The sequence below is a fragment of the Lepisosteus platostomus genome, chromosome 12 (assembly GCF_059453375.1).
Source record: "Lepisosteus platostomus isolate fLepPlt1 chromosome 12, fLepPlt1.hap1, whole genome shotgun sequence".
NCBI classification, from domain to species: Eukaryota; Metazoa; Chordata; class Actinopteri; order Semionotiformes; family Lepisosteidae; genus Lepisosteus; species Lepisosteus platostomus.
The window spans coordinates 41,161,531-41,184,526 of record NC_142622.1 but is presented as its reverse complement, the minus strand read 5'-3'; the positions used below and the strand labels follow the sequence as shown (position 1 = coordinate 41,184,526).

Genomic DNA, 22,996 nt, shown 5'->3' with positions numbered 1-22,996 from the left:
CACAAGCATAACCTGGCCAAATGTCATGGGAATGCATGAGGAGAGTGGATATGTATAATTCAAAGGTTTTTATCAAGAGGAAGTGAAAATAACAGTGAAAGGCGCTTTGATCCTTAGAGTGCAATATTAGTGAAATTAATGCAGTACACTATATTTATTTGGAGTTGCAGAAGAATCTTATTGCACTGATGATCTGCTTTATATTGTATAAAAACTTAAATCGGGGAGTTGCAAAATTCTCATTGGATTAAACTACAGCCTAATGTAAGGTGTACAATGTACTGTATGTTCATAGAAAGCAACAGAAAAATGTGGGTACTGGAAAGAATCGTAACAGGTTTTTATGAGAACGCTTCAAGCAAGAATACTCCAATAGATAACTTTTAGGATACATCTGGTGTGGATTTAAGAGTTTCCTCAGTATAAGACATGGACTTCTAAAGGGTTAAATGTAAAAAAAGGCAAAATGTCAGTTTCTGGATTACATAAAACTGGTGAACATCTTTCAAACAACTCAGCACAATGTCAATTTTAACTTTGATGCACTCCATCATGTGAGGTACTGCAGCATTGTGGTCTTTTCAGGTGGTGTCGAAGTGAAATTTGAGCCTTTTGATAGTTAGTCTGGTACTTGAGAACTCATAATCATTTAGAATAAAGACTTTATAGCTGAGAAAGATGTTTTATTTTATGAATTGATCAGAAGCCTAGGAAAAGACATAAGAAATCTGTGAGGTTTAGGATATTCTAACCTAACCAGCAATGTTTTAAAGATAATACTGAAACCTTATTTGTCTTGATCAGGCCTAAGTGAAAAACATGAATATTGTAATGTATTGTAATGTTTTGTTGGATCAAATTCATATTTGGGAGTGATGTGACATTTTTCAAAACGATAGTTACAAGGCATAAGCATGTCATAGATATGTAAGGATATCATATGTCCTGTTTTTCCTGGATATGTCCTTCTTTTTTCCTTCCTTTAATCTCTGTCCTGGAGAAAATTTCGAACCTTTTAAAACATCTAAGATTTTCCCCTTAAATCGATACAGTATTTTGATGAACTTTCAATGAAGGTGAAATTGCACTGAGACAAATTCAAACGAATTGTGAAAGTTATTTTATTTAAAAATTGCACAGGAAATAACACAACAGACAGCAATGCACTTTTGTTTCAAACACTTGCAGAGTAATGAAGACTTTGCTATCAGATTGAAACTAGCAGAAATGTTTGGTTAGGTGATGAGCTCGATTACATCCTATTTACAGAACACATGGGTATTTACATTAATACATAAAATATTAAATCAGGGATACACAGCATGTAGCAATAACAATTGCTAACAATTGTGACAATGTTTACAGTTTCTATTGCTTCACTTTTTATATTTTTTTAAATAAATTTCCTATTGCTTCACTTTTTTAATTTTTTTTTTAAAATACAGTACACCTTTTGGTGAACTGCTTTTATTAACGATGTGATGTGAGAGGAAACTAGAACATTCAGAAGAACGTGGTTTGTTGGACAATATGAAAGGATGACAGTATCTCCCAATTCCACACTGCTCATTTAAGAGCAACATTCTGGAGAAGAGTGTGCTTACATGGTGGTTATGAGACAAAGCCTCTTTTTCATTTCATTTCATGCCATTTGAGCTGGCCAAAAGGGATGCCACTGTACATAACTTAAAACTTTAGAGTAACCCATATACAGTAATAGACATGAACCTTTCTGAAAAGAAACGCCTGTTGCTGAAGCACTGTACACGTCTCCATTAGGTATCTAATATAATGCAGACCGAAATGTAATTCCCTTAAGAAGTGAGTACCACAGAAATGCATTAGACATCTTGAATAGTAATTGTGTTTTTCCTCCCCTGCTGTAGTGAAACATGCTAAGAACAATTAAAAGGACTGCTCACTGAAAAATGGGTGGACAAGTAATTTTAAGCGTATAACCCGGCTTTTATTCTGATAAATCGATACTGGAACTGGAACTTATTCCACTGTCTCTGATAAAAACAGCCCATGCCGTCAACTCATGGTTAAGCTTGGGAATATGGAAAGTGTGTTGAGGTTTTGGTTTTCTGCGCCAATGCTTTAAGTGTGCAGGAAATCTTCTTGTTTTTGTCCTGCATTTTATAACACAGGCAGCTGAGGAGGAAATTCGTCAAAATTCAAAATTACATAATTTTGTCTCATTTAGGAAGATCACTTAAATAAAGCTGAACAGCATAACACTTCTCTCCACCAAGAAAAAACACTTCACTACTCTTATAAAAAGTAATAGTAATTCATATAACCTGCTCACATGTATGATTGGTTGACAAGAAAATGTGTGTGTTGTCACAGAAATACACTACACTCAAGTCTTATATTCACAAATTTTTGGTATATTTTAATGTATTAAAAGATTTATGACTATTAAACAAGGACCATGACAAGATGGAGTTTTGTTTTTTTAATTAATCTCGTCTAATTCTATATTACAAATCACTTGATATTTCAACATAACCTGAGAGATTCTAGCAATACTGATGGCACATTTCTACAACAAAGAAATCACCCAGGAATCAATACATTGCAGTACAAAAATAAGACAGGGAAAATGGACAATGCAATAAAAAAACAGCTCTTCAACGGGACCTTAATGCAGTTTTTGCAAGCAGATTCCTAGAGAAATCAGAAGACAAAAAAACTGCACTTACAAAATATTGTATCCAAACTCTCAAACAAAATGTGCTACACAAGGATGACCAATCCCAGTTCAGGGCACCACTAACCCACCACATTCTGCAGGTTGTCCTAAATTCACATGAAACAGTCTAACACTTTAGCTCCATTCGATTCATGCAGTCACTTGGAAACTTGAACTTTGGAATAAAAACACAAACATCCTTCAGCCTTCCAGAGCTGTCCACTCTGAATTTACCTGAAAAAATCATGTGCCATACTGATTAAAAACATGGTTGCCAAAGTTCCTAAATAGATATTTTAGAGTGACTATTGAGAGGTATCCAGGAACAAAACTGCCTCCTGAAAGAAAGAACTTCAAAAGTAACAGTGACCACCAAAATATTTGGAGTTCTGTCCTTGAGAAATAGGCTGCATGCATTCCTGAAAGAGATCACAGAAAAGCTATTATATATTTTACAATTGCCATGAATTCTACAGAATATGAAGAAGAAGCCATGAAAAACTTTCAATGATTTTATTCTGTAGGGACTATTTTTCTGCTCCATGCAACGTTTTGATATCTTGCTGAAGCACACTCAAGACAGCCCTTTTCATAAAATATTTGTTTTTTATATACTAGTTTTTGATTTTAAAAAAGACCGTCAACAAAGGAAGTGTGTATCTTTTTCAGATAAACCCTTTAATGGCTAAACTATATCCTATCTAACCAATCAGCATAAGGACCTGTTAACATTATTGAGCTGGAAGGTCTTCATCAGCAGACCAGACACACCAAACTGACTCCATTTGATTGTAGGCACTTTAGAAGTCTCTTTTGATGCTGACCACGTGATGGGTTGAAATTTATATTTAGTGGCTTGGCAATGTGAGAGTCTCAGCTCACATCAAGAGGGCAGTGCTATGATACATGCACAAAAACACACACAGAAGCTCACTCGAAGAACAGAAGATGATTTGTTTTAACTTGATGAACACTGATGAATTAATTTGTTAGTTCATTGTCTTTGAGTCAGAACAGGCTACCATGACAACAATTAATTTGACAAAGCTACCATCGGACTTTTTTAACTGTACTGTAGGTTGCAGTGAAACTTTGGGCCATAAAAACATTTTTCTAATTAAAACATTGACTAAATTAAATTACTCTGAATTAAAGCTGTGACCAGCTTAATAATTGTAAGAAATCCCACTGCAGTGTTATTCTGTGAAATCAAGACATCTTTTCAAGTAATTAAGCACTGGCCATGATCTTGATAGCAAATCACTCTCCAAATCTAAAACAAATCATTTTATTCTTGTTTATAAAGAACCAGATGTCTTATAATAAATAATAAGACAGAAATGAATATTCAATAAGTTTTACCCAAATCTGTCAAATGTATATAAATCAGACACATTTATTTTCCCTATAAAGAAAAAAAAAGAAACATTTACATAACACAAAGATAGCAGTTCCCAAATTATATAATACTTGTTTAATAATCTCATGCATCTCAAGCATCACGTTTTTTTAAAGAAAACATGAAAGCAGGGATTTATATTTCACATCCGCTTTTCATTACCACCACCAGCTTACAATTTTATTTTCCCTTCAAACAGTTGCCCAAATAACTCAGATCTGCTCAGTATGTGGCTCACCCTGCCCCATGTTCTTGTTAAATTAACTGTTGGATGCAACAGTGGTCTTTATTGCCCTCCAGAATGTTTGAGAAGGAATTAAACTTCCTATACAGGTTTACAAATAATCATGCATCTCACACATCATTATTAAAAAAAAAAACACATAAAAACAACTTGCCACCCCCTGTATTTGAAGAGATGATTCTGTTTAAAAAGGCAAAAATTACAAGAAAAGATACCAGTGTAACAGCACTTTTTTTCTGTCTCTCACGTTTTCACACTTCTACAAATTAAAAAAACGCTACTGCACAGCTTAAATTGACTGTTTTAATTTTCTGACTAATTCAGAAATCTCCTGACTCCTTACATTTGACACTACTGTGTCTAAACAAGGAGCTTGGGCTCTTTAATAATTAAACTAGCAGGTGGACATTTACTAATATTCTCCAATTTACCATCATTCTTTACAAAAGACTAGCATTTACGTATCCTTCGGAGAACATTTAAATTATTGAAAAAAAACTTGGCAGTCTTTGAAATGATTGCGATTATATCTAGTCAGAAAATAAGTGACTACAAATAATTTTAAAAAAAAGAAATTGAGTAGTGATCCACTTAGGTCTGGTTCATAACCCCAAGGTTGCTAACACATTCTTAAATACTGCTTTCCAATTCCTGTTCATAACCCACGTAGCCTTTAGAGTTTTGTGCTTTGAAAAAAAAACCTAAAGATGCAAGAATGTAAACCACATATCAAGAAACACTACTTTTGAGAGATGTCAGTTTGGTTTCAAACACTTATCAACATTCAACACAGACCAGAGTGCAACAGATGTTTTGATTCAGGCTGGTATCACATGGTACTGATGAATGAATGTTATTCAAGAGATGGGCATCTTGGCAAACTTGTATGCCACTGAAGACAGAGCTCCAGAAAGTAAAAAAAAAAATAGATTGGTATTTAATTGCTTTAATGAGCTAGAAAAAAACTGCTCTGAGATGTGTGAGGAACCAAAACCCGATCTCTTTCAAACAAGGATTGCTAGTTTTTGTCATCAATCCCCTGCATGAAAACCTAAGATAAGGTTTTTTACATTTTATTTTACACCTTTAAAAGGTTCATTTTTTTATCATACAAGTCCCTTCAATCAGTTTCAGGGTTCCCAATGACACTTAAAGTGTAATTTGCAAGACTTTTCCATCACATTGTAGTTTTTCTACAACATTACCTTGTCATCACTATGCAAACCCTTCCACATTATGAAAGCAAGTTTGCACCACATCAGAACAGGAGATGTATAATTCAAATTACTTTGGAATAATATCACTTAAACCAAACCAGTTAAACAGTCAAGACTGTGAGTCGGTGTTCATGGGCATGAACACGAAACATAACTATGAAGGTAACTGTCACTTCAGGGTATACGGTATAATTACTTTATACAACGCAGCACAAGGTTTGACATGGTGAACTACAGATAATGGACAAAACATGGAAATGCCAAGGAGGCATAAAATCAAGCTCTTCCACAGGTGGGCAGAAGCACAGACTCCAAGATTGTGATATCAAAGCATTCAGTTGAATTGCAACTGCCGATGAAACTGGGAGAGCGAGCAAGTAGAGAGTTTAACCACAAACGGTCCAGTGAGGACTCCAAAGAGGAGGGAGCCACAGTCAAGTTGCAGTGTGCAAATTTATACATCAAACTTGCACGTTTGTGAGTCTACTGGCACCAAGAACACAAGCAATGGACTACTGAGCAGTGGAGAAATGGGACAGTCAGATGAATCATCTTTCACCACGTTCTTGACAAACAGAAGAGTGCACAACTGGTTCCAACCTACAGCCCTGAGTGCTTGCTTCCAACACTCAAGAGTTCTGGGGGTTTTATAATATTGTGAGCCGCCTTTGCCTGGCCTGATATGGGTGCAAGGTCAATGCTTTGCCTGTTGGGAGGGGTGCCTTCCTTCGTCACAGTTTCTCCACCCACACAGAACATGTGGTCACCCAGTGGTTTGATGAGCCTAACACTGATCTCACCCACATGTCATGTCCTTCTCAGCCACCATATCCAGGAACGACGCCCGAGACAGTATTTTCCACTAGGGGAGAACTGATTGACTCTCTTGTAAGAGAATAATACTTCATCTATCCTGAGTTCTAGACGATGGTAGACTCTATCCCATGACACATACAGTATAGGCCATGTTGCACCTGTTAGCCTGATGCCCTATTTAATGAGAGCACTATTTAAGTTCCATTTTACTGTCCACTAACTGGAGCGTGAATTAATTTAATAGTGAAGATAATAGCAAGCATTTCACAGAATATCATTTCCTTGATATATAATACATACAATTTCTTAGTTTATTTACACTCATTTCTTCAAACACTTCTATACTGTTTTATCATTTTAAGAATGTTGTTTGCATATTTCAATTGTCATTAAAATAAACATACTGTACGCACTGCATTCTATATTCATAGTATATACTACGTTCTTTGGGTGGTTTATACAATGCTGTACAACTTTTAAATTATAACCAGTAGTTTTACAGGCCTTGTATCTCAAGAATCCGGATCTACTGAATGTTAATTTAGAAAAGCAAGTCTAAGACTACTGCTAATCAGCCTCAACGTGTTTTTTTTTTTAAATTAAGTTTTACCTTTAAAGCACTGGAATTGAACAAGGTGATAAAGAAATATCCAAAAAGTCCGCAAGATTGAAATGAACATTTTTCACAGCCCCAGCCTGAAACTTTATAAATAAGACAAAGCAAACATGTTCTTCGGGTGTCCATTTTTATATTTACAATAATTCCTGAAAAATGGCTGCAGCAGAAAAACGTTCTGGTTTTCTAATTACAGTGTATTGTTTTAAAATCAAGCCACAGACACCAGAATGACAGATAAAGGCTGCTGGTGGAATTGTAGGGGACACAGTGGGTTATGAACTGTTACTACCTTATCAAAACCTATTATGCAAAAGGATGGCAATTTAATGTAATCCGGCATGTTTCTGGCTTACAGCATGTCCAGGAATCATTTAATGTTATGAAAGCTTGACGGCAATTTTCTGTTCCTTTTTTGATAGTCTTTGGGCTTCCTTTTCCAGTTTCTTCCGCTGTTGTTCCAAAGCCCTTTTCTCCCTTTCTGCCATTTTCTGCTGCCTGTTATGAAAATATGAAAAAACAAATGCGTTCAGTCTCTCCGCAGATCTGACTTGTCTCTTCTACATCAAGGTCAGTGCAAATGATCATCCCTAATAAACAGAAAACGCAGGACTTAAAGGGCTGGCCCATTTCATTTCAGAGCTCAGAGGTCTGCTGCCAATCAGCTATGCAACATTTATAGAGAGTCTGTGGAATACCCCCACTACCAACCCTGAACAAATATCGAAGTAGAAACTCTCTAAAACAATATGTCACTCCTTCCAAATAAACTGGCTCACGTTAGCGCTTTGGGGAGGACAGAGGCAAAAGGTTTAGAGGATTAAAAAGAATTGATTTTGCAAAGGTTGGATTGGAAACTAAACCTCAACATTTCACGCTTGATGGAAGGAGGTGGTTAGGGAATGTGGTTAAGGAAAGAAACTGGTTTCAGAGTCAGTGCCTCACAAACTGAATGTTGTGAGACATTTGCAAACACTTTAAGAAACGATGTTTTGTTGGAACAGATTATTGTCCTCATAAAAGGAATTAACAACAAAATCAAAGGTCATGGCTTATTTAACAGGCATTGGACACGTTTCCTGTGTTGGTGAGCAGCAGGTCCTTAGTTCTGAAAACAGCAGTAAAGCCATAAAATAAAGACTCTTTCACATCCCATTTTCACAGATTATCTTTGTGCAATCCAACAATATGCCCTCAATCTTGTAAGATTATAGGAAGCGATCTGTGATAATACGGCTTTTTCATAATTGTATCATGACTTCAGTTACAGATCTGAGACTTAACATATATTCAGCATATGACACCATAACTTATTAACACTTTCTTATTGCATAGAAACAAAGGAAATTTAGAAAAACGTTAAGGGAATAAATCGCACAGACTTAAACCACAGATAAATAGGAAGAAAATGGAAGGCAATCATCCTTGTCTGTGAGAGAAGGCAAAGACCACAACAACTATTAACCACATCAGTTCTTTCCAGAAATAAATACAAATTCATTTACCTGCTGTACAAAATCTTTATGTATGAACTATAACATCAAGCAAAAAATTACAGTTCTCTCTAGATTAGGTTTCAGATTTCAGTAACATGTTAGATGCAATTCACAGTGGAAATGTAGACTAATTCATTATACAATGCAACCAAACAGTGTAAACCCTTTTTTTCCCCTAAGCACTAAAAAATGCTCTTTGTAAATACAGTATGAATAAAAAAGATGTAATATGTTCTTATGTTCTCATGACTCATACTGGAATTGAATAAGGTCTCACTAGAGCAGCTGTACTTTTCAGAACTGAGCCCGAGTTAAGCCTGTGGTTTCTGTGACGATGGAAACAGGGCCTTACATAACAAATTACGCAGAGGGTGAGGCAGCTTTCCCACATCAACGTTCAAGTCAAGTTATAGTGCCATCTGCTGACAGAATGTACTATTTGGCCTGCCTGAACTTTTTCAGTCCTCATGAGTGCCAGTTTCTTCATATCGTTTGATAGTCTTGGCCACAGCAGTTACTGGCACTTGCCAAGTTCCTACAATTTGTCTTAAAGATTGACCTTCATTTCTTAAAATAATTACACTGCCTTTTTTCCTGGCTTAACTGAGCAAATTTTGCCATGGTCATTCAGGAATTACAGACTTTTGCTGATGCTCCCTATATTTATAGTAATTATGGACCCTCACCTGCTTATCAATAATTGGTGACAAAAGGTTAATGAGTTAACATGCGAGTTAACTGTGAGAACATCTAACAAAGACAATTTTAAACTTCTTTTAGTGTTTTAACACCATGTTATACACATTTCTGACTTTTAACTAACCTGGTTTCAACAGGTGTACTCACACTTTTGACTGGTACTGTAAACGGAATTAGTTGGAATGAAACTGTAACAGTTGCAAGTGAACTGGTTTTGGCCTCCTAGTCTCATTTTATAAAGCCTTATCACTTGAGTCTTTTTAATCTGACAGTCCTGCCCAGATACCGGCACACATCCGCCCATCCATTCTCTAAACGCTTCTTCCAGTTCAGGGTCTATGGAGACCCGGAGCCTAATCCCAGCAAGCAGTGGGTGCAAGGTAGGGCACTCACAGTCACACACCACTCAATTCTTCCCAGAAGCCGAACAACCAAACAGTGTGCGTTTGGACTGTGGGAAGAAATTGGAGCCCCTGCAGGCAACCCATGTGAACATGTGGAGAACATACAAACTCCACGCAGACAGTACCTGAGGCCCAGAATTGAACCCAAGGCCCCCGCACTGCGAGGCAGCAACGGTCACCCCTGAACCACCATGCCACCCTTATCTTAACACAAACACCTGAAAACAGCTGGTACCTTAATACTTCCTCAGCGTCCCAGGCGGCATCGGCCTCGTCTTCCCAGGCATTGGAATCTTCCTGCCACGTGTGTAAATCTCCAAGCTCGGCCTGGCGAGAAAAGCAGCAGAGCGAGCACTTTAAAGAGAACGTCATTCTCGGTCTGGTCAAAATGATACAAGGCAATAGTAAGGGACTGTATAGAACTTCAATAAAAATAACTTGCTGCTGCTCTGGAGTCAGTTCAGGAGTGGCCAGGTGCACCTCTTTGGTTTTTTTTTTATAGGAATGTCCTGCTCTGACACGCTAAAAAAATAATAAAAAAAAACCTCTGAGTCTTGACTACGATGGAGGCCTGAGCCCAAGACTTACAATTACAAGTCAGTCCATTGGACATCTTCAGAACCACGAGTGGAGAATACCAAAAGACAAAGGTAGAGACTACGGGGAAGTGTATTTAGAACTGATACCAGGAATCCCTTTTCTCACCAAGTCTTCCACAAGCCAGGCTTGTCAGATCCGACTCCTGGGATTCTTTCAAGAAACGGCTGAATGAGATACCTGGATCTCTTAATCATCAGCTACCAACTGAGACAGACAGGCTGAATGGTGTTCTCTCGATTATGATCTTATTTTCACAAATATCAGCAGTAAGCATAAGCGAATGTATATGACTGAAAGCAGTCATGCTAATACACTGTTGTCAATAATAAACAAAGCTTGTTTTGTAACTTTTAGGTTACGATTTTTTAAAAATCCAATAAAGACTATAATGCCATAAAAAGGGATTTTTTCGTGTTGTTAAAATGAGGTGAGAACGGAGATCCCTGAAGATTGCACTTAGACATGGCTAAGAGATAAGAACATGATGCCTGTTACCACCAATAATGATGGGATGGCCTATAAAAGTTTAATTCTATGAGTGAAACCTGAGCCCAAACATATTGTCTCAAACCAGGCAAAAGCCTTCTCAGCGTTTATTGAAAGAATGGCGTGGGAGAGGCAATGTAGATGTCAGAAAATAGTATTGAACGAGATGTCACTTAATGAAACCTGTGTGTGGTGAACTAAATTCATCCTAAAGGCCTCCATCCATCGTTATGACAACCTAGAGTACTAAAGCTAAGACATTAGACGACATCATGGAGACAGGAAGAGAGATTGTAACATCTCTCTAAAATTAATGTTTCTGTCATCATTTAAAAAATGGACATCATTGGAGCCACAAAATCAGTTAACTGTATAAATCTGAGAGCAATGTTGTCAATACTAAATGTTCCCTGTCATACGCTGCATTGCCTCCTTTTGGGCGTCAGCGCCTGTAGATCTGCTAGAAAGGAAGTACACTGTTCTTCACAGAGTAGATGTCTGATTAAAAATGAGTGTCTTGAGTTATATAAGCAGATATTGTATAATCAGAATCACATCTAAAAAACACTTAACTCAGATATCTCCTGTTCCAATCTAGGGGGCTTTATAAATAAGTCTAAAAATGAAATTGTTAATTTCAAGATGTTAAAATCAAGAGAAATAACAGGTTGGTTGAGATTAGTAGGTGATTTACAAGACTATACAAAAACCAGAGATTACTTGGTTCAAAAATCAGAACACCATTCAGCCTTTGAGGATCAGATTCCCTTTAAGTGAACAGGTTACTCACTTAAATAATAAGCAAGTGTTGCTATGTGGTAGAGGTTGTTTATCTGAAGTGACGTATATAACAAATTTATTTGGGCCATCCAGTCCCAGGGCTCGAGATCTCTGGCAATTACCAAACTAATTTAGAAACAATTCTCTTTCTTACAATATTCTTACCTAAATGAGATTGCCAAGACAAAGGTTTAAGGACAGTGCCGATGTCAACAGGGAGAGATATACATCTTTGACTTCAAACCTCAGCTGGTCGTACTTACAGAAGGCTGATTAAAAGACATGTCCTGGGTGACTGCTAGCCTGCTGGAGAATCCCGCATTGCCGTCAGAGACGGCGAAATTCATTGGATCCCTCTTTTTCAGGACAATCTGATAAAAGAAAGTTTGTCACTGTGAATCTGACATTTCCAAGCACGGTAATCTAAGGCACAAGAATCAATTTCACAATTGATGCCAGTTATATTTCATGGAATAGGTTTGCTTCTTTTTATTATTATCCCAAGCTGGGATGTGTATCCAACATTTCTGCTTAATTGACTATAAGTTTTAAACCTTCTGACAAAAACAGTTAGCACGATGTCAGAAGACGACCCAAGTCAGCTGGCCCAAGCAGTCTCACTTGAAACAGGCCACGATAAAGTACAACAGGAGAGGCTGTGGACAGTGCAACGCATCACAGCCCCGCCATCGCTGACACGAAAGGAGAAATCGAAACTGAAAGAAATCAACATCCTGCTGCTTTTCATCCTGCTGGGCTGAATTTAAAGAAATGCACAAATGCATAAACCCTGATTTTGCGTGCATGAACCCCCGTGACCTGTGATTTTATATGGATTTGGTGTATACTAAACCAAATGCTGGACATTTAGTAAAACAGTGAGGAGAAGATGCACAATTAGTCCACAGTGCATTGCAAACACCATTCACACTACCAGAAAAAGACAATGAGGACGCAGGGCTGTTTAGTAGGAATTTACTATTAACAAATATTTGTAATATTTGACTTGTGTGATACAATTAATTTCATTTTCAAAATATTTAAAATAAAGAACGTAAGCAGTAGTATATTTATTTACTGTACTTTTGATCCGACAGCATTTTGAATTTTGGTTTAATATGTAAAGTATAAACTCGCCGTAGACAACTTGAACTGCAGACTGTAATTCTGGCCAGTCATGAGTGTTATGAGAGGTTTAGAAATCTGCTCACCTTCAAGTTCACTTAAATTATTGTTAAGAGTAAACAGCATTTTGAATGTTTTTAATGCAGTAAGGAGTACCACTACCAGACAGAAGTGTCTGAGACGTTTATGTCACTTTTACAGTGGCACCAATACATGTGGCATTTTGGAACCAATAGGAGCTGGGAGCCAAACAGTATAGCACTATACAGCACTAACAGTACATCAACTGTTCAAGTAATTCAGCTATTATTAGCTTCATTGCTCATGTTCTGACACGTTATTCAGTGTTTACAAGGTATAAAGCTTTTAAGAGAAATTACTCCAGTGAAGTGCAGCCAGATACATTTCCAGGCTTAAAAGAATGTCCTATAATGACCAGCTAAAACAGCAGAACCTTCTCAGTATTATACAGAGGTGGACCTTATCCAAGTTTTCAAAGGCATTAACAACATCAACGCAGTGAATTTCTATCATCACAGAAACACATATCCTAGATCGCAAGTACTGTAGAAGCCAAAACCCTGGTTTCTTTCAACAAAGAAAGACAGTTATATCAGCTACTATCTCATTCTTCTCATTTGTAAGCTTGCGTTCATATAAAAAAAAAAAATCCCAGCACCTGTGAGTGACAACGTATGAACAACAGTCTGAATGAGTTGTCCAGGACAGAATGCAAAATAACTTCAAAGCGAGTGTAGTACATCCACAACTTAAATGTAAAAGCTCCTCGAGATATCTTCCATGTAAAGATCAATCACTAAACAGGAGTAGCAGCCTGTGGTAAATTTAGTGTTTCAGAATGTGGGACAAGGTTCTCGATGTATTCTTCCAAATACTAAGCATAATCCAGAAAATAACCCCAAAATGATTTAGCTAGAAATAATTAATGGTAAACGGTAACTGAGATGTACACAGGTCATTGCACACTAGCTCGAAAAATCTTCTCTGCACAATTATAGTATTCTAAATAACACATCTAGCCAGGAGTGACTAAACAAGGCAGAAATAAAGCAAACCAGAACCATCCTTCAGTGAGGTAACCAGTATGCTGCAGCTATGGGGAACGTCTTCACAGCATACTGGAGTGTGTCACTTATTCACTTATGTCTTGCATGCAAGGAAAAACCTAACACACAGCTGAGGCAAGCTGTTCAATGCACTACATAGTGCAGTTTCACGATCCACTTGTCTCAGTAAGGCAACTCATTTTAGAAGCATTCCACTGTATATATTAAAGGCAGATGAGCTTGCAAAGTACTCTTTTTGTTCGCTTCCCATGTTTGAACTGCTTGCCATGTTCCGAGCACTAGCAGATACCCCTAAGTTAGATCCAACATACCTTTTGTGTTTTCCTGATGGTGGGTGCCATGTCTTTGAAATAATCGGGCTCCTCTGCCTCGGTATCATTTTGCTGGGGCACAACACTACCGTTTCCACCTTCAATCTTAATACTCGTAGGGGCTTCCTCATCCCAGGAACTCCATTCTTCAATCTCTGGCTGCAACAATGACAGGGGGGAAAAATGAGGACATTAAAGAATGCACATCACAGGATCTACGTGACAGCGTGTGTTACAAGTTCCTGTAAATTGAGTCAGTTTCAGGAAATACCTTGCGATTCACGAACGGAACTACTGTTGCTGCTGCTGTGCATTCTTCAGATACACTGGAAGAACGCTAGCACGATTTCTAACACATTACAGGATTACTACTTTTAATACCACGCTGCTCATTTTAAAGGCATAACACTAACACTAAACACAATGACTCAATCTCATTTTGATTAGAATCGACAGTGCCTCATATATCAGGAAAAAAAAAAGGATTACAGATCTCTTTTCACATAGACACTGCAGCTCCTAATGGAGTTCAGAACCACTCGTTGAGGAATAAGGATTTGCTTGGGCGAGTCACTGACCTGTTTGGGCACTGTGGAAAAATCCACCGTTGTTGGTAAAGTGATCTGGTCGCCACTCAGTTTCCGTAACCTTCCAGACCTGAGAATGAAAAGCAGGAAAGAGACAGATGAAATATGCATATGTATTATTAACGGCAGTCGCTGAAAAGCTTCTCTGCAAACGTTTCATTTGCACAGTTCCACAACGTTTCGGTCTTAGGTTTTTGTGTCATTTTGTGAGCTGCAAAATATTGCAAACTTCAAAGTAAAAAAAAAACCAAAACAGTTATCGCACAAGAAAGGTTACAGACATCCAGCTCATTGTGCTTAGTTGTAGTTTAGCACTAGATGCAAGTTTAGATTAATTTAGCTGTACCTTGAAAGACTGGTGAGCTTTCACCAGACACCCACAACATTTTGTGCTCAGAAGCATGTTCTGTTCTCCAACCTGAATAAAATCCCTTTTACGTTTTTTGTGTCTTTATTTCACAACCAAGTGAGACACAGAAGGGACGCTATCTGTGCCTCTTAGAATTTTATATACTTGAGCAAAATCACCTCTCAATCTTCATTTAAACTGACAATATGGAACTCCTTCGTCTTGTCAATTCAGGCAGACTTCTTTTTGTTCTTTTTTTAAATTTTTCCCATTATTTTTGTGTTCCGTAAGTTATTCTAACACGTTTTCGGCATTGCAAGCTATTCTAATAAGAGTCAAGGCTACATGCCTGACATTAGGTCTCCTGGTTTAGATAGCCATTCTTGTTTCTGTGGTGCAAAAGGGAAACAGTCCCAAACCTAAGAGCACCAAATGCAAAGACAGGGAGAGATTTATAATTATTTTCCCATTCACGTCAAATGTAGTGGACTGTGAAACCTATTAAAAATACAATGTTTTGCTGAAGGGGACTGCTGACCAAACAGCAAGGCAATTTCTCATGTTATTGTTTCTTTTCATAGCTGACTTCCCTCTTTTTGTCAGTTGCTACAGAGGACAATTTGCTGCACTGTCATAGAACTTTAACTATAACAGGACCCGTATTACAGGCAGAACTTGTTTTTGTGTTATAGTTTTGATACCAAATTTAAAAGTGGCACGCTATGGCAGATTATTTAAATTGGAGTGAATTGCTTTTCATCACAAATACAGACAAGTGACAATGTTAACAAGCACCATATACCAATTCAATTAAACTACATAAAAACCTGTCACACTACAAAATTGTTTACACTCATCAAATGTTAAGAGGGCAAGAAAATCATCATGAAGATTAATGAACAGGAAATCACACCTGTACAGATTAACATCAGAATGCAAATACCACAATCACAAATGTCTGAATTCAATATTCCAGGCAAATGAAGCCCAAAGATTAGACTTGTAAAAACAAGCAGTGAAACAGGTGTGGTGGCTCATTGCTTGGATAAATAGTTTGGTCTACAAATGGTTTGCTTCACAAAAACCTCACAAAATTTCAATATATAGATTTTTTTTTTCGGACCTTAATTAACGTTACCCTGATCAGTGACATTAGTAACAAATATATAGTGTAATGATTTCCAGTACTGTATTGATGTATAAACAGCATAAAATGATAAAAAAACATATTTATTTGACACTAAGAAGTTTCTTTATGGACAGATGTGCGCAAAGCAATGCAGACCCTCTTAGACAATGACCTGGATATTGAGGGCAGCACAGTTGTGAACAGGGGAATGCTACAAGGTCTCGCGGTTTCTGGAGATCTGCTTTCTGACAGGAAGAGGTGGCTTGTTTATCTCAGAAAGACGCAGCCAAACCAGCGGATGATAAGCCAAAGCCTGGCCAGTTTTCCCAGCTGTAGCAGTTCTTCCTTGGAGGAAAAGCGTCAACCAACAGTGAGGAAGAAAAACTGCAGCCCCTGGCTGATTTTAAATGTACGATTTTAGATATTATGCGATATGCGTCTCAAAAAACTGGGCAAATTTGTAAAGAAACAAACCTTTCAGATGCATCATCATCATCATAATAATACCTTACACCTACTGTATATAGCGCTTTTCTGGACACTCCACTCAAAGCGCTTTACAGGTAATGGGGATCCCCTCCACCACCACCAGTGTGCAGCCCCACCTGGATGATGGGACAGCAGCCATAATGCGCTAGTACGCTCCCCACACACCAGCTCTCAGTGGGGAGGAGAAAGAGTGATGGAGCCAGTTCAGAGATGGAAATTACTAGGAGGTCATGAAAGGTAAAAGCCCGGGGGGAAATTCGGCCAGGACTCAGGGTTAACACTCGATAACACAAGAAACATCCTGGGATTTTCAATGATCATGGAAGGTCAGGAGCTCAGTTTTAGGTCTATCCATTTCCCACTGACACTTATGAGAACTACTCCAATTACCCTAGTAGAGTGATTAACATGATGAGCGCAAAAGACAAAATGCGTAAAAATCTCAAAAACGCAGCCTCACTGAAGAGAGGTGATGTGGGGGGTCGTGCCACGAGGGTGGACTCTTCAGTTTGGCTGCGAAGAACATCCCTGTGCTCGCAGGAAAATTTCTTCGGGGCCGAAAAAAAAACACGTATGACAACGCATGTGCCGTTCTTGTGAAAACTCACAAACGGGTGTTGGTAAATGAAGAGATGGGTGTACCTTCTGTTTATCTCTTCGAACACGTTATGGAACTGTACCAGTATTGTGCTGTGCTTAACAGTGATCCCCAAAGAGGCGTGTACAGACAAGCTATCATTATGATGTTGGGAATGTATCTCCATGGGCGTCATGTTATAATGACCTTGGTTAATGCTTTGAGCTAGTAAGAGCACTAATCAAGATACCTTAATACTTCATACAACTGAACTCCAGGAGATCGATGACTGGATCAACAGAATAGATAAATATATGATATGCTTTGCATCAGTACTGTTTAAATGTGTAACATCAAAAAAACTGACTTGCCCTCCAGAGGCAAATATAATTTTTAAACATTATTTTAATTCACACGTATATTTGCAATAGCCATCACTTTCTACAACATTTCTCATTTATTTGGGTTTTTAGGAAATTTCAATGAAACAGATGAAACAGGAGCCTGCTAATAACTTAAAAAAAGAAACTCTTAAAACAGTGTAAAGTATGTGACGAGCAAACATATTCTGCACTTACCTGCATATTAATCTTTTAAAGAAAGACAGCACCGTTGCTAAGCATGTACAAATCCTAAACAAGCGAAACTGGGAGATAGCCATAGTGAAACTGAAACCTGTGGAAGATATTGAAAGAAAACACTTATAAAGAACATGTGGGATAGATCAATAAAGGTATAATTTTGAGGAACAGTCATATAAAACCAGTCAGTATAAAAACGGTCATGAATCAGTCCTATTCACAGACGTCCTGTGCGTTTACAAGTTTACAAGAGAAACAGTTGTTCTACTGCCACTTTTGACTGAAGTTTACAATAAGAGATGCTATTAAAACTCAGAATAACGTCTGAACCTTGTGCTTTCTGTGATTAAACTATTTCTGTTACTGTACATTACGTTTTCTGTTCTCGGTTCGTAGGGTATAGGTAACTCTGAGGAAGCTGTACCTGTTTGTTTACTGAATATTAACAGCTTTGATCATTTTAATAATTTAAATATTATTCAATATTACAAACTGAGTGTGAAAAATCCAAGCTAATCAATTTTTAAAACCAAATTATTTTAAAATTGTGTCATAGCGCTAGAGATGACATGAAAATATCGTATTTAATATACACATTTCCTGTACTAGAATAATAGGAAAAGGGCGATAAAAGTCCCTGCCCTTGTAGCAGATAATTGATTACATTGTAAGCATTTTCTAAACGGCACTATGCTGTTTAATCAGAACGAGGACAAGTGTTTTATTTATTCCAGAATGCAGTATTTTTCGAAAATAAATTGCTTTTTAAAATGTATGGTAGTATTTATTGTAGAAAACTACAAAGAAACGTTTTTTTTTTCCCTGCAGCGATCCGTTCGTGTATTCTTAGGTTATACACATGACAGAAGCCGTCACTGCGCTGCAAAACTTTCCGATTGCACAGAAAGCAAAAGGCACCAGGGTTTGGCCCAGCTGACACATGCACGTATACATACTATCGAAAAACAAAACATATACAGCACGACCTAAAAAAAGGGAAATGTAGCTCGCTTATTTCCACTTGCAATAAATGAAATTCGCTACGTCTCCTTGTGCGTACGGCAGACGTGTTTACAACTACAAACGCAATGGAAAAGAACACCAAGAAGACGTTGCCGCTTTGCAACCGCCCTGACACGAGATGTATCGGCTTCAGTTTTATTGCAATCTTTTATCGGGGACATAACTTACCAGGCAGACCACTAACGCTACGTATTCAACCAGGTGCAGCCTTTCCAAAAGTCACCAGCTGGCCGCACGCACGCCACGCTGCGCGGATCTGCACTCTTTATCCGAGAAATAAAATACGCTAGACCCGTTTCATGTCTAGACCACGGAACGTTTGTAGCAATCCCGGAATCTATGCTACCTTTTCGGCTGTCCCATTTTTTAATGGAAAGAAAGATCAACCCCACACCGCCTTCGCTGCCATATTTACACTCACGAGGAAGTGCCCACTGCTCCGGCTGCTGGCGCAGGACCCCTCTTTAGAGCCCCGCAGACATGCCTGACACCTCCGCAGCACCGAGGGACCGTACACAATGGGTAAGCGACATTATGTGCTGTACAATTAAGTTAACGCGTGCATTTTAAAAGACATCGTATTTTAACGTTAAGGTGCATTTGGTGTTTAAAAACCGTTCGGAGATAAATATCTGGTGTACAATAGGTAGCAAGCACTCTTCGAAACTATTTAAAGAAAGCTGCTACATTTCCAACGGCGATCTTCCGTAACACCCTACATATAAACATCAGTCGGAAAACATAACCAAAGAAGTTAAAAAAAGGTCTCCAGAGGAAGCACTCGGGTTATGTTGACCACTGTTTTACGTGCATTGTCCCGGTAAGCTCCTTCACCAATATGGCCGACGGTGCCTTCGTTGGGAGACTTCCGGTCTAGTCTGCTTCGAATCCTTTCCTCACATCCTCAATGTTTGCCTTAGGTAGAAATTACAACTGTGGCTTTTACAATTTTGTCCATGGGAATTTTTTTTTTTATAGAAAACAATTTGAACTTATGTTAAACTGTTTGTAATATAAGCATTATTATACATACAGTACAATATCCACTCTGGCTAAACTGAGCAGTATTTGTGTATACTGGATATATATACTGTACATCAAAATAAATGTATCTCTCGGTTTATGCATGTAGTTTTATGGGAAAGTCTATATGGAGTTTATATATTGATTGAATGATTTTGTTAGTCATTTGGTTGTTGCACCTAAATGGATTTGACAGTTGCATGAACACCAAATCACTTCAGTAGTGAGAAAGTTGATTGGGTGCAGGTGATGATTCAAATTAACCTGGAATACGCCCAGGGCGTATTATCAAGAGAACAATTCACTCATGCTCTTGGTATTGTAGACTAAGTTAATGCACTGTTGCTTGTTGTCTTTTGAATTACCCTGTAAATTTCATGTTGATAACAAATGTTAATCAACATAATTAGTAGTTATGTAGTTAATACTGTAGTGCCCCCACTACCTCTACCTATTTATCCATTAGTTATGCATTATATACTGTCATTATGATTTAGTGCACTTTTTGTGATTTGATGTGTGTTTTGCACTTTTGTGGGAGAAGCCAAAGTCAAATTTACACAGTAGTGGTCAATAAAGATTCTATCTAATAATATAATTTTTATGATAATATACAGTAATTGACCAGTTTAAATGGTAAAAAGGGCATGGTGGCACAGTAATAATGTTTCTTTATTAGCCCTATACAATTTCTTGCATTAGGAATTCGTCTTTTTGCATACCCCAGCTTTTCTCCATGGAGACACAGACACACAGACAGGGAGAGAAGCTTGGGGTCAGAGCGCAGGGTCAGCCATTGTACGGCGCCCCCAGAGCAGTTGAGTTTAAGGGCCTTGCTCAGGGGCCCAACGGAGTAGGATTCCTCTGCCGGTCGCGGGATTTGAACCGGCAACCTTCAAGTCACAGGCGCAGATCCTGAGCCACAGAGCCACCGCACATCCCCAGTGGTTAGCATTACTGCCCTGTAGGACTGGGGCCCTGGGTTCGAATCCTGGAATATTGTCTGTTTGTTCTCCTCAAATTCCAATGGGTTCCCTCTTGGTGCCCTGGTTTACTCCCACAGTCCAAAAACATGCTGGTAGGTTAACGGACTTCTGGTGCGAGTGTGAGCAGAGCTGTGCCTGTGTGCCTTGTGATGGACAGGATTCCCAGCCAGGGTGCATCCTGACTTGTGCCCACTGCTTGCATCCTCCAAATCTCCGTATTGGATACGGTGGTAAGAGGATGAATTGGTAAACATTTGCTTACTCCTCATGTGGCAAAACAAAAGACTTCTTAATCCAGAGTGGTCCAAATCGCATGAATTTATAACAAAAAAAGAAAGGAAGACCATCATGCCTCTTGCATCTTGTGTCATGTGATGTGACCTGTGGCAGCCAGGGGAAAGGTGCTCTTTGACACATTTCATTCAAGCAAAAAGTGTTTGGTCTATCATTTCGGTCATCTTTTTCACCATGCCCCAAGATGATATAATTACTACCGCTAAGTTTATCGTGCTTAGACTGTGTCTAAAGGTTTTTAAAGCTCAAAAGTTTACAGTAGTAGTAGTTTTGTCATCACAAAAAAATGGCGTGAGGAAGCACAAATCCAAAAGTTATTTGTGGGAACATTGCAGCCCCATATAGTGTCTAGAAATATTTGAATTATGTCAAAGTCTGTCAATGGCCTTTTCGATTTTGTGACCACCAAAGCCTCTTATCAAGATGTAACCAGTGTTTCAGAGAGACACTTTCAAAGCGTTTTGAGGGATTTGAATTTTGAAGAAAGAATTCAGCTTGTGCTTTTGAATGTTTACAGTGACAGTAAGCAGATCACTGACACAATTGCAAAGCAGCTATTATGCAAGCTTGATACTACATGACAGGATCTGAATAAAGTTTTAGCATATCAGACGACAATGCCAGTGTTATTTACAGAAACCACAGTGTTCTTCAAAAATGGAAAAATGCTTTAAAGATCATGGTTGCTGCAAACTGTTTCTGCAGCACATTGTAGCAGGAAACCTTGATTTTGATGTGGAACATATCATTCTCAAGGTGAGTGCCCATTTCAGAATTTCTGCTAGTAGAACAGAACCGTTAATGGCCTTTTGTAATTTTGTTATAGATCAATACGATCCACTGTGACAAGACGGCTGACTCTGCTGCCATCTCCTGGCCAATTGTTGAAATGCGGGCACCCCTTGACAATCTAGTTTCATTGTTTAAAGACAAATGCACCCGAGTCCTATGGAAATGTTTCAGTGCCATTTGTTTTCAGAGCTTAACTTTGTTTCTTAGCCAAGCTGTGAAGTTATCCACAGGCTGTACTTAAACATTGGAAGCGAAGTCATATCAGCATCATCTCAGAGTATGAGCTCATGACTGACATCAACAGGGAACTTAACAGAAGAATCCAGGACTGGTTTTTATGGGTTTGGAGCTTAAGCAACTAGCCTCAGATGTTGCCACATGTGACTACATTGTTATGTAGTGCAGTAGTTTAATTACTCTGTAGATTAAAGCATTGATAAGGTCATAATTTGTTCTTTATTTTTTATTTGATTATATTGAGCAGAGAAGCTTTCAATCAAGCAAAAAAAAATGTCAATATCAAACTTATCTAAAAAGACAAAAGGCAAAAGATTAGGTACCAATACTACATTCATTTTTCAGAGTCAAAATATGTATATCACATTTAAACATAAAGAAGTCATCTATAATGTAAATATGAGATTTAATTTGCAGTGACATTTAAATTATCTATGTTTGTAGAAGTAAATAGTTAATATATACTATATATTTATATATTTTTAAATATATATATATTTTGAAAAAGAGAATCTTTTGTCTTCCACACAGAATATTAACTGTAGGACTAGGATTCAAGTCCAGAAAGCAGTAGTTTGAGACAACAGATAACTACAAGCAAGGACAGAGTGCTTGCTTTCACACATGGGCTGGAGTTCAGTGTGGTGGTCTGGGTGGAGATTGATGTGGCCGTAGTAGCAGCGACTGCTTTGACGCCAAAGGATCTTGACTGCGCAGACACTTGATTCATAGTGAAGGTGAGCTTCAGGTCTGTGCCTTCAACATCAAAGACACAGTTAAAAGGTTAAAAAGCTGTACAATACGCCCTGATCTTCCACGCAGACCTAGACCACATTAACATCTTCGAAAGTGATGCAAGAGTAACATGCACTTTACGACAAACTTAATTCAAAATTCTAAAAAAAAAGATATTTAAAATAATTCCTGGCTACTGCAGAATTTAAACACCA

General features: G+C 38.1%; 2 protein-coding genes across 4 annotated transcripts in view; both read right to left on the bottom strand.

Moving 5' to 3' along the window:
- Positions 1-1,105: 1,105 nt before the first annotated feature.
- ebag9 (estrogen receptor binding site associated antigen 9) lies at positions 1,106-19,525 on the bottom strand. Of its 3 annotated transcripts, none has more exons than XM_088601924.1 (7): positions 19,136-19,525; positions 17,689-17,785; positions 14,558-14,636; positions 13,980-14,138; positions 11,719-11,826; positions 9,825-9,916; positions 1,106-7,488 (listed from the first exon to the last, which is right to left on the bottom strand). In XM_088601924.1, exons 2-7 carry the CDS (start codon positions 17,769-17,771, stop codon positions 7,371-7,373), a joined length of 639 nt encoding a protein of 212 aa, XP_088458050.1. In that variant the 5' UTR covers positions 17,772-17,785; positions 19,136-19,525; the 3' UTR covers positions 1,106-7,370. The 3 variants fall into 3 exon arrangements, with proteins under 3 accessions (XP_088458050.1, XP_088458049.1, XP_088458048.1); XM_088601923.1 differs by having other exon boundaries at positions 19,061-19,169; XM_088601922.1 differs by lacking the exon at positions 19,136-19,525 and adding an exon at positions 18,883-19,129.
- A 2,721-nt stretch (positions 19,526-22,246) lies between these two features.
- Positions 22,247-22,996, bottom strand: part of pkhd1l1.1 (PKHD1 like 1, tandem duplicate 1) — a 64,792-nt gene continuing 64,042 nt past the window's right edge. Inside the window, exon 78 of the mRNA XM_088601921.1 lies at positions 22,247-22,802. Coding sequence (XP_088458047.1) covers positions 22,594-22,802 — 209 coding nt within the window. The 3' untranslated portion in view covers positions 22,247-22,593. The remainder of the gene's footprint in view (positions 22,803-22,996) is intronic.